The sequence below is a fragment of the Elephantulus edwardii genome, unplaced genomic scaffold (genome assembly GCF_000299155.1).
Source record: "Elephantulus edwardii isolate Elephantulus edwardi_28Jun2011 unplaced genomic scaffold, EleEdw1.0 scaffold00012, whole genome shotgun sequence".
NCBI lineage: Eukaryota > Metazoa > Chordata > Mammalia > Macroscelidea > Macroscelididae > Elephantulus > Elephantulus edwardii.
This window is the reverse complement of record NW_006399762.1, coordinates 17,585,534-17,602,952: the sequence shown is the minus strand read 5'-3', so window position 1 is coordinate 17,602,952 and position 17,419 is coordinate 17,585,534. Positions and strand designations below refer to the sequence as shown.

Below are 17,419 nucleotides of genomic sequence, written 5' to 3'. Positions count from 1 at the left end.
AGTGTGGAGAGGAGGAGAAAAAGCCATGGAGAGAAAATGGAAAAGAAGGAATGAAAATGAAACCTGCCCTCTCATTTTGTTCTTTTATTGGCGGGCAGTCCACTTTCGCCCTGAGAGTTTGCTTAATTACAGGAAGATTAACATTTAACACAGATTTAAGCAATCTACACTGGAATTATTTCCTGTGTAGATTTCTTGTGCTGGCAATAAGCAAGCTCCAGTTGCTGGCTGCAAACATTTCTGGGAAGAAAATGAATCAATCAGATTAGGAGTATCAAATTTTAACTTCTGGATTCCCTTGTGCCCTTGCCATTGAGGGGTAGGAACCAGTAAAAAGTCGTGTCAGTGTAGCTGTTGAACAGAGAGGTAGGATGACACAGAAATCTGTGTTTCCTTCTCCCACGGTTGCGATTTATGTCCCCCTGGAAGTTGCACTGTTAGCTAATAGCACGCTTTTTTCACTCTCCTGCTTGGCTCATCATTTCATCCTCCCAACCCTGCCACTGCTGCTGGTGTATCACCATGGCCTCCTGCCCACCTACCAGCCTTCGATCCTTCAGTTCCGACAGGTCACACACCCTGAGCCATGCCTCCTACCTGAGGGACAGTGCCATGATTGACGACACCGTTGTGATCCCCAGCCACCAGGTATGTGATTTCTTTTGCCTCCTTGTCTTGGTTTTGTATAGAGTCTTTTTAACACGACAGTATGCTGGAATAAAGTCTCAAGAATATGATTAATTAAAACAGAAAATAATTCTTAATCAGCTGACAAACTAGCATAAAAGATTTGGAAGTTGCCTTAAACATGAGTATTTCTCACTAGATTTTCCATTGAGCAGAATGTATCTGAACTAACTTGTCATTCTTGTTAGATGCCACGGAGTTGATTACAACGCATAGAGACCCTATAAACAGCAGATCTGAATCTCGACCTATCTAATATAGACCTGAGCCCACTGTTAGACTTACTGTGACAGTCCATCTGGTTGAGGGTCTTCCTCTTTTTCTGAACTAATTGACTACTTATTTCTTCAACTGTACTGAACTCTTCAGTGAAGATTCTTATAAAAATATGTTCCTTTATGAAATCTCTAAGGAGAAAGTAGATCTACTCAAATAGATTTCCCAATATTTAAGACTCTGAATGTATAGAAAGGATTTAGACAGAAGTCTGGAATATTTCATTTTAAGTATAATTTTATCAGTTCGAGTTAATTGACTACAAAAATAGATGATTATCCACCTTTCAAAGATAATCATGTCTGTGTTTGTGTATCAATAATATAATTTATTATATTATTAATTTATATATATTTAAGTGGATATGCATTTCAAAGGATTCTGTTTAAATGGTCTTATGTCAAATTTTTAAATGAAAGTTTTTCCCAGGTACCACTTTTTAGATTTCATTATGTGTCACTTTAATGCAAAGGAAGCTTTTTTTTTTATATTAAATCTAGTGTTCATTGTCTTTAGGTGTCAACTCTAGCCAAGGAGGCAGAAAGGAATTCTTATCGTCTAAGCTGGGGCACTGAGAATTTAGACAACGTGGCTCTTTCTTCCAGCCCTATTCATTCAGGGTGAGTAAATCAATATTATGTATCCAGATCAAGAGGTAAAAAGAGATGAGTGTGAAAATAACAGCTTTGTCCAGTGGTTTTAGCTGATGACTAGCTGCAATAGAGTCGACCTTTGTTTAAACTTGTAAATAACATTGCTTCATTCAAACAAACTAACTAGCAAAATGGGCTGAATTGAGCACAGAAAAACTATTGTATAAAAATAACTGGTAGAACTGATGCGTCACACAGCTTGCTTCTAACCAGATATGCCAGTGGCCTTCTTACTGTGCACGTAATGTCTTTAAGACACTGAAGAGATAGGCAAGATTACTTGCTTTCGAGAAAGTTTCTATTTACTAACTCTCTGGGCTTTTTTATGATGTTGTTTATTTAAAACAGTGTTTACTTAATGGAGACTTGATTTAGACAAAATTACAGAATTCAAATTTGAAATAAAAACATGAATAAGAAGTAAAAATTTAAATTGAATCAATCATCCAGGGATTATATATGTTGCTGTGTAAGGAATACTATGTTTTTACTTGTTATAAAGTGAGGCTTTGAGTTAAATAATTTTAAACATATTTACAGTGTAAGAATTCAGTTACAGGAAATAGAAATTCCCTATAGAATTTGAAATGGTAGCATCTCACAATTACTTTCTTATTCATAGTTTAGTAGTTTCACATAATATAGTAATATTATAAATATACATGAAATTCACATTTCATGTATAATTGTTATCACTTTTTAAAAAAACTCTACACAAATTGTGCCCTTTTAAATATTTAAATATAAATAAATATTTAAATATAAATATTTATAGAAAAACTCTACACAGATTGTGCCCTTTTAAATAATTATCCCAAAGTGGTTTTTTTTCTGTTTTCTCAGAATTATTTTTATGTTACAAACTTTTCTTATTTTCCCCCTGAAATTTCAAAGATTAGCACTGATAGTGAGCAATTCTCAACTTTGGCTGAATGTTAAAATCACTTGCAACTTTAAAAAAAATACTGATACCAAACACAATCCCAGAAAAATGACATCATACTTTCCATTGGTAATAATTGGACCTTAATATTAGCACAGTTAATATCAAATAACCTGTTAGGAGGAAATGATTTTGCTTAATAAAGCTCTAATTACTGGTGATAGCTAGGTAATTAATGTATATCTATTTCTCTCAAATATTCTTTACTTTTCCATTCATTTATGTATTAGTTCTTCACACATTTATAAGTTCCTACTAATCATTAGAATTGTGCTATGCACTAAAGGTGACAGATAAGTGAGATCGAGTCTCTAAGGATAACGGCTTTATGACGTTTCTTCTGTGGAAGACACATTAACATGACTGAGCACATGCATAGAAGGGAGACCAATCAGAATTCTGATGGTGGTTCGAACAATCAGCAGGTTAAAATACTTCAGGTGCTGGCCTTAACGCTATGAGCAAATTAGACAGAACCTGTAAGTTTCTGTAATTATCTGTAAGATGAATGTTCTATTAGTGATGCCATAGGAGAGCTCTAAGGATTCAAGTTAAAAAAGTAAATAATAGATTATAGTCATTAGGACTGATACTAATCCCTACTCACTTTCTTGACAATTTCAAATTAGTTAAAAAAACATATTTTGAATCCTCTAAATGACAATATCAATGTGATATAGATCATAATGGCTATATTTGTCATAATGTTATTTTTATCAGTTAATTTTGTTAACTATTATTGCCTCACTATTATATTAATACAAGCAGTGAAGTCTTACAAGATGTACAATTTTAAGTTTTATGATGTTGACAAACTTTATGATACTCATACATTTGAATATTCATTGTAGCATATAAGTTCTTATTATTTTCTTCATCATATACCAAGAATTGAGTAATTGTTTTTATGTTTTTTTCTAAACTGAGAGAATTCTTAAGCAATTTGTTCAAAATCTACCACAACTTTCAGCACTGTAAAAAATGGAATTTTTGATAGAAGGCATTACAGGTTAGCATTTTCTATGCAGGTGCCATTAAGTAATATATATATAATAATATATTTGATTCTATAAAGGGAAAGAAGATAAAATTTCTACCAATAAGTAGTATGAGTGGTTTTTATTTTACCTCTGTTTTACATTTTCAATGGTTAATGTTCGTGATTACAGGAGAATAGATATTGACAATTTTAAAAGAAATCTGTTTTCCAAAATATAAACAAAATATATGGCAAAAGAAAGGCTGACAATATTTTTTTTCTGCTCCTTAAGGCATGACTTTATTGATTCAAACTAAATCTGACATTTCTTTCTTACATCCCTAGCCATGATTTTATCAATGTAGGCCTGGGAAAAAATTTAAGTTTTCACTTCTTCGTTTCATAAAAGCATAGTGGATTAACAGATATAAAACAGAATTCCTTTCATTTACTAATTTTAGAATTCATTTTACGTATTGTTATTCCAAACACTTTTTTGCTGTTGCGATTTTCTAGTTTCAGATAGCTGTTCCTGTGATAATTAAGTCCAGTATCTAAGTGACAGCTCACCGTAGTGTGGTATAAGATGATATAATAACCAAAAGACCCTGATGAGATGATCTTTTAAAAGATCTCCCTTTCAAGAGTACATGGTGAGAATATTAGTTCAAATAAGGAAAAGTGATATTTGAAGTACAAGGAAATAAAGGCCATTTCTCATGTGATAGCATCAGTTATTATGTAAACATCTATTGCAGGTAATTTAGTTATATTTCAAATATCTGTCATAAGAATGTGAAGGTAAATTCTTTTGGATGAAGAAAAATCTTTCTATAATAAGCAGCCAAATCAACTTAGTAAGAATAGATTGCTGGTTCATTACACATATATCATCAGCTGCCACAAAGCCCTATGAGTCCCAATGACAATTTGCCATCTATATGAGGTCCACCTCTTAGGGACTGTATGTGTAAATCTTTTCCAAGGCTGTAAATCTTTATGGAAGCAGGCAGCTTTAACTACTGTGTCACTTCGCTCCAATGCATAAATATGTCGCTGTTGTTATTGTGTACCGTTGAGCCGGAAGCAAACCCTAGATGGCAGTTCTGTTTTAAAAAGGAGATATATAGGTTTAAAAAGACGATTGTCCGTAGGATTAGAGCATACAACCCATGCATGAGGGGAACAGTGGTCCCCACAGCAGAGGATAAAATTTTGGGAGAAAAACACTAAGACTGTTTTTGTTACTTTGCTTTATAGTTTATGCTATTGTTTGTCATTGAAGCTACACTTTGAATTGTGTCTTTTCTGTTTGCATTTCTTCTGTGGAAGCCCACAAGGGCATGACTGTTATTTTTAAAGTTTTTAAAAGTGTAAATGAAAAGCTTTTGTGTCTAAAATTCTGCCCATCACATTGGAAACTTTATAGTGTTACTGTTTCTGGAGCTTCTGATCACTTAGACTTTGTTAAGTGCCCCCACAAAACAGTGTCAAAGAAGGCAATAAAATTGTATCTTGTGATTTTTTTGTAACATTCTCACTACCTAAATTGGGATTTTCCACAAAGCTCCCTTGCCCTTGCCCTTCTCCCGGCATTTGCATAGAGCTGTATTTATTTCATTTGTACTTCCATCTTTTTTTCCCAGTAAATACTATATTGGTATATGAATAATTATCAGTTAAAAGTCACTTCTGATTTCTTTCTTTATATTTCACTTTATCCATTCCTTCTCTGTGCTAAAGTATCTATTCTGTTGCAGCCGCGCCTCTCCATGTCTTGATCGTGACAACAGCAGGTGAACTTCTGCATACTTCTTCTCTTAACATATTACCTATTTCTTTCCCCCTTTTGCCATCTCCTGCATTCACCATGCCTCAGGATGCTTTAGTGTGAAGATACTTAGCCACAGAGACAAACAGATTGATAGTCTCCAAATCTGATTGCCAAATTCCACTTGGCTTTCATGGAGAAGAGAAAAATGGGTACTTAAAAAAAAAAAGTTCTGTGCACAATTAGGTGAGATTATGTCATAATGAATTAGCCCTACCAAGAGAGTACACCTTGGTTATGGGTCTCCTCATCTCATCTTTTGTGGGAAACAAAATGCTAACTAGATGTGAACAAAATTTATTCCCCGTAATTACGGACAATGGTTGAGCTATTTTAAAATTCTATTAATGGTTGAATTTTTAGTGGCATTTTTTAAAACTATAGTCCAGTTCATTCAAAGGCTGAAAGTTAATTTTAATTTATTTCTTTGGCACTACTAGTTTAAAGGCAACGTTTTGATATTTTGAATTATGCTATGGAATAACCCTGTAGTCAGCTTTCTAAAAATATCCATTATTCTATGTAATTTAGAAAAAGAATTTTTAAAGGTTACTGTGAGACTGCTGATTATAGGTTTGTATTATCTAGTCAACTACCATGATAGAACAAATGATCCGTCTACATATCATACTATTCTAAATTACCATTTAAAAAATTATATTCAGCCTTTTCCCCCCCTCAAACACATATCACATGTTATTCTCCTAGGCATAAATATACCCCCAAACCAAACTCAGGGCCATTAAGTTGATTCTGACTCACAGCAACTCAACAGGCTGTAAATATTTTCCAAGGCTTTAAGTCTTTATGGAAACAGGCAGCTCTAACCACTGTGTCACCTTGCTCGATTCATGAATATGTTGCTGTTGTTGTTATTGTGTACTATTGAGTCAGAACCAAACCATAACTGACCCTCCAGAAGGTTTCCAGAGGCAGTAAATTGTATAGGAGGAGATTCCTATCTTTCTCCTGTGGATTAGCTGGTGGATTTGACCTGTGTGCCTTTGGGTTGACAGTATAACTCTTAACCAAATAATGATTGATAAGTAACATTTTGATTGTTTTAAGAAATTTGTGCTATTTTTAAAAGTAATCTATTTTCCATCAATTTATAGAAGTCGGGGAATTTGGGAGGGTAAGAGAGACTGAAGAAATTCCAAAGGTGGTTTTCTCCAGAATCAAAAAATCAAATTTCATTTCATCCCCCTTTAGCTATGTATATGTGGATCACTGAAGCACCCTGATGATTTTTCCTCCCTATTTTTTTATCCAATAACTAACTCTGAATGCTGCAATTTCCTTCCTGTGCCTACCCTATGGTCCTAGGTGAATTAAAAATAAAGCTAAGAAATGAACATTTTGGGGGTAGAGGATGTATGTATTCCTCCAAAGACTAGAATCATTGTTTTGTGCTGCCTCCTATAAGCATGCACTTGTTTAGCTAACTGGATTGTGTATTTGTAAGCAAGTCATTTGCGTAATAATGATGGGTTGCCTTTGCTTTTGTTCTGTTTAAATTGTGGTAACATTGCATCTCACAATTTATAAAACTTCAGTAAGAGTTTCTACTTTGCATGAGTGCTGACTTTCATTTGGAGAGTAAGATAACATGCAGTTAACACTGAATACATTAATGTGATTTTTTTTTTTGTCTGTATGGTCTATGGTCTTAGGTCAATGTTTAGTACAACGTGTGTGCACATTTCCTGCAGAACAACTCTTTGAATATATGTCCACACCACACACAAAAAAATAGTCTTTGGATAATAGTTTATTTTCCAAATAAGAACTCTTCCCAAGCATCTGAAATAGAACGCATAAATAGGCTTTCTAACTTATTTAACAGTAAGCTGTACATAGAATTTTAACACTGGAAAGCACTTAGCAAATTATTTATTGATACTGTTCACTTAAGGGATGAGAAAATGGAATCTTACAAATACTAAGTGACTTGTCTGAGGCTACAGCAATAATTCAAGACAGAGTTAGACTAGACCAGAGAAGGAGCTTGGGACTCACTGCATTACCCTGTGCTTTCATGTAACAATATGCATCTTTATAAAATAATGAGTTTCACAAACTAATAACAGCTACCCTGGATGAGATGGATTGACTCCATGACTAGGATAAAGGGGAGTAGGTGTGGGGGAGACAGTGAAATTGGCTCAGGATAGAGCAGGATTCAGAGCTATTGTACATAAGGTTGCGATGAGTCACAAGTGACCCCATGGCACATAACAACAACTGTACGAAAATGACAAGCACAATTCCTAAATATTAAAAAAAATTAGGTACTCAAGAAATACTAGTTTCTCTCTCTGTAATGTGATGTCCTATATTTGCTGAACTATAATAGTGCAAGACAAGCAGAAAAAAGAACTTGTATGTAAGAAAAAGAAAATTATGAGAACAAACTTTATATAGTTATATATGGTTACTTATTTTTTTATTTAACTCTTCCTATAACCTTGAGTGGTCATATTCATCTTTGATGAGCTCTTTTGATGATTATTATCTTTGACAGTCAGAGTTAGTCTCAAAGGTCAAAGGGCAGAGATGAGCTCCTGTTTAAATACAATCATCTCTACTCATATATATTGTATATTTTTGTTGTGTTTTTTGGGCGCTGTTCAGTCAGCTCTGGACAAAACACTACCTAATATTATGTTGTCCTCAAAATTACTGCTACATTTGATCCCATTTTTTTCAGACACTGTGCCTATCTATTCTGTGGTTGCCTTGTGGTTAAGGAGTTACACTGTCAACCTAATGGCAGATGGGTTCAAATGTGCCCAGTGCTCCATGGGAGAAAGATGAGGAGTCTCCTCCCAGGTGATTTACAGCCTCTGAAAACCTACTGGAGAGCCAGCTATCAATCGGTTCTAACTCAATGGCAATGAGAACCTTCTTAATCAAGCATGACATCCTTCTCCAGGAAAAAGTCCCTCTTAGTAACATGTTCAAAGTACATGAGACAGTCTCACCATTTTTGTTTCTAAGAAGCCATCTGGCTTTACTTTTTCCCCATGTTTGTTCATTCTTCTGACAGCCCATAGAGTGTATATTCATTATTCTTCTTCACGTTTCAAAGGCATCAATTCCTCTTTGATGTTCCTTATTTAGTGCCCAGCTTTCACATGCATATAAAGCAATTGAAAACACCATAGATTGAGCTGGAGCACCTTAATTCTCTTTTTTACATAAAGAGATCCCTGACAGCATATTTTTGTACTGTATTGTGCCTTTTAATTTCCTGACTGCTATGTTCATGAGTATTGATTAAAGATGCAAGTAAAGCAAAATTCTTCAATCTATTTCCTTTTACCATGATATTATTTATTGGTCCAGATTGAAGGATTTTTGCTCACTTTATGTTGAGGTATAATCTATACTGAAGGTTGTAGTTTTTAATCTTCATCTGTAAATATTTTAAGTCCTCATAACTTTTAGCAAGTAAGATTGTGTTATATGTATATTTACTTGAGTTCTCTCAATCTTCAAATATTTTCAAATATAACATTGTCCTATTTTTAGTCTATTGATAATATGAGAACCTTTTTTATCCTTAGTGTGTTATATGAATTTACTAATTTCATAACATGTAACTTTTCCTGTGATAAATAGACATGACATACTTTTTCAGTCAGGACAGCTTCTAGACTATTCTCACAAATCATTCACCTTCAACCTTTGAAAATTGCACCAGTATTAGACAGTTATTTCAGTCCTGCCAATTTTGATGACATCAAGATTGGAGGAAGACTCATCAACAATCTACATTATGCAGATGACACAACCTTGCTTGCTGAAACTGAAGACGACCTGAAGTGTTTGCTGCAGAAGGTCAAGGACTGTAGTCTTCAATATGGATTGAAGCTCAACATCAAGAAGACAAAGATCTTCACCACTGGACCAATTGGCAGCACCCTGATAGATAGAGGAGATTGAAGTTGTTAACAGTTATACTTTCCTTCATTCCACAATCAACACTCTTGGCACCAGCAGTCAGGAAATCAAAAGATGTGTTGCATTAGGTAAATCTGCTATCAGAGACCTTTCCAGAGTACTGAGAAGCAACAATTTTCACTCTAGAGACTAAGGTGTGCCTGATCCAGTCCATGGTCTTTGCAGTTACTTGCTATGCATCAGAGAGCTGGATAATGACTAAGGATGATAGAAGAAGAATTGGTACCTTTGAGTTGTGGTGCTGGAGAAGAGTCGTGAACATACCATGGACTGCCAAGAAAACAAAGAGGTCTGTCTTGGAGAGAATAAAACCAAGTTTCCCTTTAGAAAGTAGGATTTTGAAGCTCCTTCTTACATATTTTAGGCATGTGGTCAGGAGGGACCAATCCTTGGAACGGTGGAGGGACAGCACAGGAGAGGAAGACTCCTGATAAGATGGATTGATAGAGTGACTAGGGACATGGGGAGAGGTGGGTTGTAGTGAGTGGGACTGACTCAAGACAGGGCAGGCTTCAGAGACGTTGTGCATAAGATTGCTATGAGTGAGAGGCAATCGATGGCATGTAACAACAATTAGGTCAGAGAATTTTCTGGCAAAATTTGTAAACAGTTGTTATTCATTTTGACTATTACTATTTCCTTTAGTGTTTTCCATTCTTTTCCTTTTTCAAGATCTTTCCTCACTTTCTTCCTCATCTCTCTTCTCCTTTTTCTTGACTTTCTATCTGTCATGCATATTTATTTTGAGGTTGAAGAGACTACATGATTTGTAAGATGGTGCCCCTATAGACTAGATCTTTTCTCTTTTCCTCAATTATATGAGAAAATTAACATAAACGCATTCTAATAAACATGCTCTCACTAAAGCTAGTTGCTTTTTCCTAGTTTATGCCATTTATTTTCATTATTTGTTAAAAAAAGACAGTCTTATTTTCATTAGAACCTTACATTCTACATTTTGGAGTCTTGATTTTCCAACTTGCTTTGGTGCAGTACTTAAAGGTTATTTTTCAGATTTATATTGAAAAACAGATACTTGTAGAAAAATTAGTATTAGATCCAGTCTTTATGCATTTTTGCTTTTATTTCCTAGACTTTAGTCTATTTTTCATACAGTTTTCACCTCTACTAAAATTATTTATCCTAGTAGACTTTAATTTTTGGTTTTACTTGGTTACATCTTCTACTAAACTTCTCTTACAAGCAATAAATACATACAAATCTCTCATTTTGAGCTGTCAGTAGACCCAAAGGAGACTATCTAGCTTTAATTAGGATGGTCTTTCTCAACTTTATTACTGTTTAGTGAGCTTAGACACTTGAAGTCAGTGTCTTGAGAGAGAGAACTGACTGTCTTAATGGTTCGGTCACTGAAGAACTCAAATACGTCCCATTTTAGCCTTTTTCTTTCTTTGATAGGTGTAAATATATGCACTTCCTTCTAACTTTTATTTTGTACTCTTATATACCTTCATTTGCTCAACAATTATTATTGAATCCCTACTATTGTAAGATGTTGGGGGGACACAGGAAGAAATATGGAGAATATGTCACTGCCATTATAAATTGTACATAACACTGAATGTGCTTAAAACCAGGAAAGTAAGTAATTATAAGAAATGATGAAGCCATTATTTGATAAGTGAGATTTTGTAAGATTCTTGAAAGCAGCAACTATGTCCTTGCTTTCTGTATTCTCAGATCATAGTAGGGCAACTGCTATCAAGAAAAAGTATAACAGACATTGCATGCGAAGGAGCTTAGAAATGCAAATCATGGTACTGGTGGAAGCAACAAGCAAACTTAAAAAGGAATAGTCAGTGACACTAAACCAGGCAAAGTAATCAAACTTGTGCTTGTTTAGTCATTGATACCATTAAAAGGACAATTACCTCAATTCATTCTTTAGAGAATCCTCGACTAGAATACAGTCTACATGGAGACATGGTAGTCTACTTAGTTTTCTAGATGAAGGATTAAAGCCATTGCTGGGATAAGGATAGAAGAAACTGCTTATAACATGTGTGTGGAAAGGCTTCAAATGACTTTAAAATATAGAGTTCTGATTGATAATATAAAATATTGCAATTATTCCTTGCTAATACATGAGGCCTTGTTTTGGTTGCCACTGAGATAGTAATTGAAAGATGAAAAAAAAAAAAATCAGAGCAAAGCATTGGCTTTAAAAGTATATGGGCCAAAAAGATTATGTTGAGTTTGAAAGTAGCACTGCTTGAAAATTAGTTGTGACTACACAATTCTTTCTATATAAAATTTATCATAAATACAGCAAAGAGAAATATTCATATCTGTTTAGAAGCCCTACTAGTTCTTTCATTCTTGTGAGAAATTGTTGTTGTTTGTGTACCATTGAGTTGGAACTGACCCATAGCTGATTCTGTGGCCGGTTTTCAGAAGCAGTAAATCACACAGGAGTAGATTTCCCATTCTTCCCCCATGGAGCAACTGCTAGATTAGAGCCATGTGCCTTCGAGATTACAGCATAGTATATATATAAAAAATAATCAAGTAGGAAAGAAAATGCTCAAGAATTCATAGTGAAAGACTAGTAATAAGAAAAGCATCTCACATTTCCTTATAGTGTTTTGAAGACCAGAAACATCAATATTTCAGACTGACTTTATTCCTCAGGTTTTGCCCCATCTGAAAATCTAAGAGGACTGGGTATGAATGGCCTGTTTAGATTGACTCCTGCATGTGGGAAGGACTGTGACATCTCTTCCTGTGGCCTCATTCTGCATGATGTGCTTCTGAAAGGCACTCTGGGCTCTTTCCATCCATCTTTATTACTAGCAACAAGACTTCTGTTAAAGAGCATGCTGTATGTGCTCTTGTGTTCTGCTTTAAAGAGGATGCTTATTATTTCTTTGCTAAACTAAAAAAAAAACAAACATAAATGTATGTGGTTTTGTGCCTTAATCTAGTCTGACAAAAAAGTCTTTCAAATGCAGTAAATGTTGTCACTTGTGAAGTATCAGGGTGTGGTGAATCTGATAACAGGCCTTTTTGGTTATATCAGTAGATGTTTTTGTATAAAGGAAGGTCTCACAAACGCAGGTAATGTTGGGAAAGATATTGATGTGGTTTGTGTAAAAGTGTACACGCTGTGTCCTATGCCTTTGTTATATGTGCACAACAATAACATTGCCTTGCCTGGCTGACTAAATGATTACCGAAGAATACTCAGTAAAATGCAAGGACTCAAATGGAACAGGACCCATAGTTATTAAGACTGGTGCAAAGGAGATAACATCAAAGTTAAGAGAAACATGCTATATTTTTACACTTAAACAAACCATGTCATCATGGCTTTATAGTTCTTTTCATGAACAACTAGCTTGATAGGAAAAAGCAAAAGCAATAGCTGTATATTTACTTTTCTAAATTGCTAGCTCTGACTTCCTTAGTTAATATTATTTGAGGAACACAACCGTGCATAGATAACCTTCATTAATGTGAGCTCAGGGATTCCCACTCCTGGAATTTCTCATTAATTACAGAGTAGAGGAGATGAGAATCTTGTTCCCTGTCCACTCCATCTCTACTTGGAGTACAAGAGTACAGCAGAGTCTTTTATTTAAGAAGTGAAAAAGGGCATTTCAACAAGCAAGTTTACACTATTCAAAACATTTGATTATTCTACTTTTCCTCTTCCTTTAGGATGTATTCAGTTAAAAACCTGCATCCTGGGTAAGATGATGTGGACCAGGATGCACATGTGTGGGTGTGGCCTTGACAGGAGACCTGTAGGTCTTATTTTCTTTGAAAAGAAAGCAATAAAAGTATGTTAAAATGATCTGACAAGATGAAATTCTGAGAAGTCAAGTAGATGTGACTTAGTAAAAAGCTACAATTTGTTCTTTCATCTCTGTTCTGTCTCGTTATTTTACTACAAGTCTTCCACAGGGCATGCATACAGGAAGCAGAGAAATTTGCTTTTTAAACAAAAGGAAATTTTACAATGTGCCTCATATTCTTTCTTTCCACTTGCATATATTTTGAACTTACGAGTAATTACTCATGTCATGAATGATAAAAAATTAGTAAAATTCTTTAATTACAGAAAGAAAAATACAAAAAACAAAACCACCACCACCACCACAAAACATTAACACAGAAGTTAGAGCAATCTTACTTTTAAAAACATATTTTTTTCTATTTTATACATAAAATTACAAAATATATTTTATACAAAAAATGACAAAATATATTTTAAGAATAAAATATTACAGGGGAAGATTAGATTGCAAAATTTTTTCAAAAAGTTATTTTTCTGATCGATGAGATTTCAAAACTTGCCTAATCTTCTATTTCGATTTTTAGTTTCCTGGTTAGTTTTATGGTGGATGCCCGAGGTGGTGCTATGCGAGGATGCAGACACAACGGGCTCCGAATCATTATCCCTCCTCGGAAATGCACTGCCCCAACACGAGTCACTTGCCGACTGGTCAAACGCCATAGACTGGCGACCATGCCTCCAATGGTGGAAGGAGAAGGCCTGGCCAGTCGCCTGATTGAAGTTGGACCTTCTGGTGCTCAGTTCCTTGGGTAAGGGTTTCTGCTAAGCCTCCCACTTTGTCATGGATGAGCATAGCTCTCCACATGAGAGCTCTAGGATGGAGTAGAAAAAGGTACGTCAAACCATTTTGAAAGAAGATTGACTGCTGTGAATTTTTTTCCAAAAACTAGAAATAGCACCTCAATATTTGACTCTGCCTATATGCTCTTATTTTAAGGCATTAATGAGTTAAATGTTCAGGTTGATTAGACCCCCAAGATGAATGAATAATCATAATTGTAATTTAACTACTTACTGGTAGGTATTTACTTTTCTATTAAGATTTACATAGTAAAGTAATAAATAATATAGCACTATTCCAATATAAACATAACATCTTAAGAAGCTATAGAATAGAACCAGTGTCTTTACTTTGGGAATCAATATTGGCTTTTCGAGCATCTTAAAGTAATTAATCTATTTGGTATTTTTCTGTTCTCAAAATTGCTATTTTGTGACTTAAGACGACAATGACAGTGCATTAATCACAGTTTTCATTAAGACAACAAAATCAAGTCTAACTTCCTCCTTGCTCATTTTAGCAATTTTGAGCAGAAACTAGCATTTCTTCTTTCTTCTGTTTGTTTGTACGGCTGCTATTATATTGAGTGGCATCTCCGTGTGCCAAGAAATGAATAGCTGCCGCTGAGAACTGACAGAAGGATGAAGTAGTGGAGGGGACAAGTTTCAAAACATTTTGAAACAAATCAATTGTCTTTAAGTCTTGTCATAATGAGTATTATTGCTTAAAAAAACTGGGAGAAACACCAATTTAATCAATCACGAAGTCTTTTTCTTTATCAATGTCATATCAAGGAGAAAATTGCTTGCTTTAGAATTCGGGAAAAGTTCTAAAGCCTTGTAATTTGGAACAAACTAGCAGCTTGCTCCAAATTAGTTCCACACCTGAAAGAGGCTATTTCCCAGTAGTAGAAACCATTTCCCATGTCCTCCTACCCCAGACCACAGCTTTAGGAGGAGCCTGTGAAGTTCTGGGGTGCACTAGAAACCAGTGTTAGGATTGTAGAAGATTGTAGGTGATTCTTTTCATATTTGGTCCCATCCCTTGGCCCTTCCCTCACACCCAGGTAGTTTTAGGCTTCCGCATACTCTTCAAATCTGCTGAGGAATATCAATAAAAACATCTGGCCTTTCTACAGAGTCAGAGTTTTTTGGTATATTCCCAACAGCTTTGTCTATCCCATGGAACACATATAGAAACATGTACACTTTTTTTTTTACATTTTTTTGCTAGTGCCCTGGCGGTGAAATGACATAGGGACAGATCTGACAGCTAAGTGCTCTCCTTCCACAGATGCGCCTCCATTGTACACTCTGGGTCTCAGTTCCTTGCTCTTTGTGACCAATGGAGGGGGCAGAACCAAATGCAGTGAGAAACCAAAGTTCACCCTGTCCATCAGTTGGTGAAACTGGGGTTCTGTGGAAAACCATACCTGAAGCTTACTTATGTTCTTTCTTTCACTGCTGCTTTGGATGTACTCAGTAAACTTCACCTGCCAACGGCTCCTCCCCCACTTAATGAGGGAGAAAGTTTGGTCAGCCGCATCCTTCAGCTGGGGCCTCCTGGAACCAAATTCCTTGGGTAGGAGTGACTTAAAACAAATTGATGGCTGCTGGCCCCCCATTCTTCTCCTTCTTCTGCAATATGATTTCTCTTTTTGTCATTGTGCCCATGACATGTCCCTCTCTATGATTTAAATTCTGTATAGCCTATCTTTAGTGGACCATTTCTGACCCTTGTGGTATGTGACTTTTATTTTGGAGTGATGTTTTTATATCTTTCCCCTTAAAGTGCTGTGACCTTCATTTTCGTTTAAGCATGAGATCTGCCTAGTTGTACTATGTGCTAGTTCTGATGTCGTTTTGATGAATTTGGAATCTGTATCAAAGCAACCTGGACTCAAAAAATCAAAAGCCTCTGTATATTTTGAGGATGATTGTAACCTGAAATAAATCAGGACGGTGCATGTGCTGGATCCTGAATGTAATAGGCATTGGACACAGTTGTGTTGTCTGCTGAGATGATCAGTTTAGGTCATACTGTGTCCACATGCCTATTGTTTCTTTGAATGATGAAAATACAAGCCAACCATGAGTGCATGTCTCTTTAGTTCACAAGTAGTCAATTCTTCTGACATCTCCTCATTGACAACACATCAAATTATGCAGCACACCAGCATCTCCCCTCCGAAACCATCTGTCATTTTGCACCTTGTAGACAATGTTGTAGGAGATGCATACATCGTAAATATGCATGCACATTTCTTTTGGTTAAATGTGATATGCTTACATTTATCAAAGGAGGAGTTCCAGAATGCCACATGCACTCACAACAAACATCATTTGGCTTCAGGTAGCAGCATGTACCCGAGGAGGGGTGCTCCCCTGAGGTAGAGGGCTACTGCACAACCATCTGCTAGCCAAAGAGCCCCAGAGGATGGCCCACTATGCCCCTGTCCCCAGAAAGGGAAGAAATCCAGGTCACTTTGTAACAGACAGAGTAGAGGTGCTTGTCTTAATCCTGGTCAGCTAGCACCACACTAAACACTTTGCATTGCTGTGTCAGGCCTGTGATTGTGGAGATCCCTCATTTTGCGGCTCTTCGAGGGAAGGAACGGGAACTGGTGGTCCTGCGCAGTGAGAACGGGGACAGCTGGAAAGAGCACTTCTGTGAATACACCGAAGAGGAGCTGAATGAAATCCTCAATGGTATGGATGAAGGTATGTGGAGAGTTTTAAAGAACTCAAAAGTGGAAGAATAAAAATGACTACAACGGTGCTTCTCTCCTGTGACGTACATGACCGTGCATGTGTGTGTCTTGCATTCTTTTACTATAACATGTAGTCTGCTGTGTTACACTGTTGGTAATTAAATTACATGATGTATTTGCCTCACTTAAAAAAAAATAAACAGCTCATTCGAATAAAGGGATACAGCTTTCCCCCATCATTAGTATAAACTTTTGGGGGGCCTAAAATACTAGATCAAATAGATACTGTTTTCATCACCTTCAAGAAGACTAATATCAGCTAATAATCCAATATTTTAAAATAATGCTTAACTAAAAACTTACATATTTGAGTTACTGATCAAAAGTATAAACTTTAGTATTGAAAGACTTAACATGTTAAATAACATTATAAAAAGTAAAACAAAAGTCATCGCTGTCATGTTGGAAGTTACAGCTGACCGTCCCTCCAGCAGGTTTTCAGGAGGCTGTAAATTGCATACAAGGAAACAGCCCATCTTCTCCTGGTGCTGAAGGTTTACTGTGTTCTCAGTACAATAACATCTTACCCCAGCTAGGGACACATTCTTGTAGTTAGTTTTTACACATAAAAAAATGCTCATTTAAAAAAAAATTTTAATTATTTGTATGTGTGTATGGGTGTGTGTATACTGTTTGTTTTCCTAGCAGTCCATGGTACTCTCAACACTCTTCTCCAGCACCACAGCTCAAAGGCATCAATTCTCCTTCTATCC

The 17,419-nt window shown here is 35.7% G+C and overlaps 1 protein-coding gene across 3 annotated transcripts in view; it reads left to right on the top strand.

The window, feature by feature from the left end:
* Positions 1 to 17,419, top strand: part of ANK2 (ankyrin 2, neuronal) — an 843,213-nt gene that overhangs the window by 747,316 nt on the left and 78,478 nt on the right. For 2 of the 3 annotated variants that reach the window (XM_006881082.1, XM_006881081.1), the window contains exons 25-29: positions 546 to 648; positions 1,480 to 1,583; positions 13,680 to 13,904; positions 15,419 to 15,517; positions 16,502 to 16,656. In XM_006881082.1, coding sequence (XP_006881144.1) covers positions 546 to 648; positions 1,480 to 1,583; positions 13,680 to 13,904; positions 15,419 to 15,517; positions 16,502 to 16,656 — 686 coding nt within the window. Of the gene's footprint in view, positions 1 to 545; positions 649 to 1,479; positions 1,584 to 5,298; positions 5,335 to 13,679; positions 13,905 to 15,418; positions 15,518 to 16,501; positions 16,657 to 17,419 lie in introns of all 3 variants that reach the window. The other variant, XM_006881083.1, reaches the window with a different exon arrangement.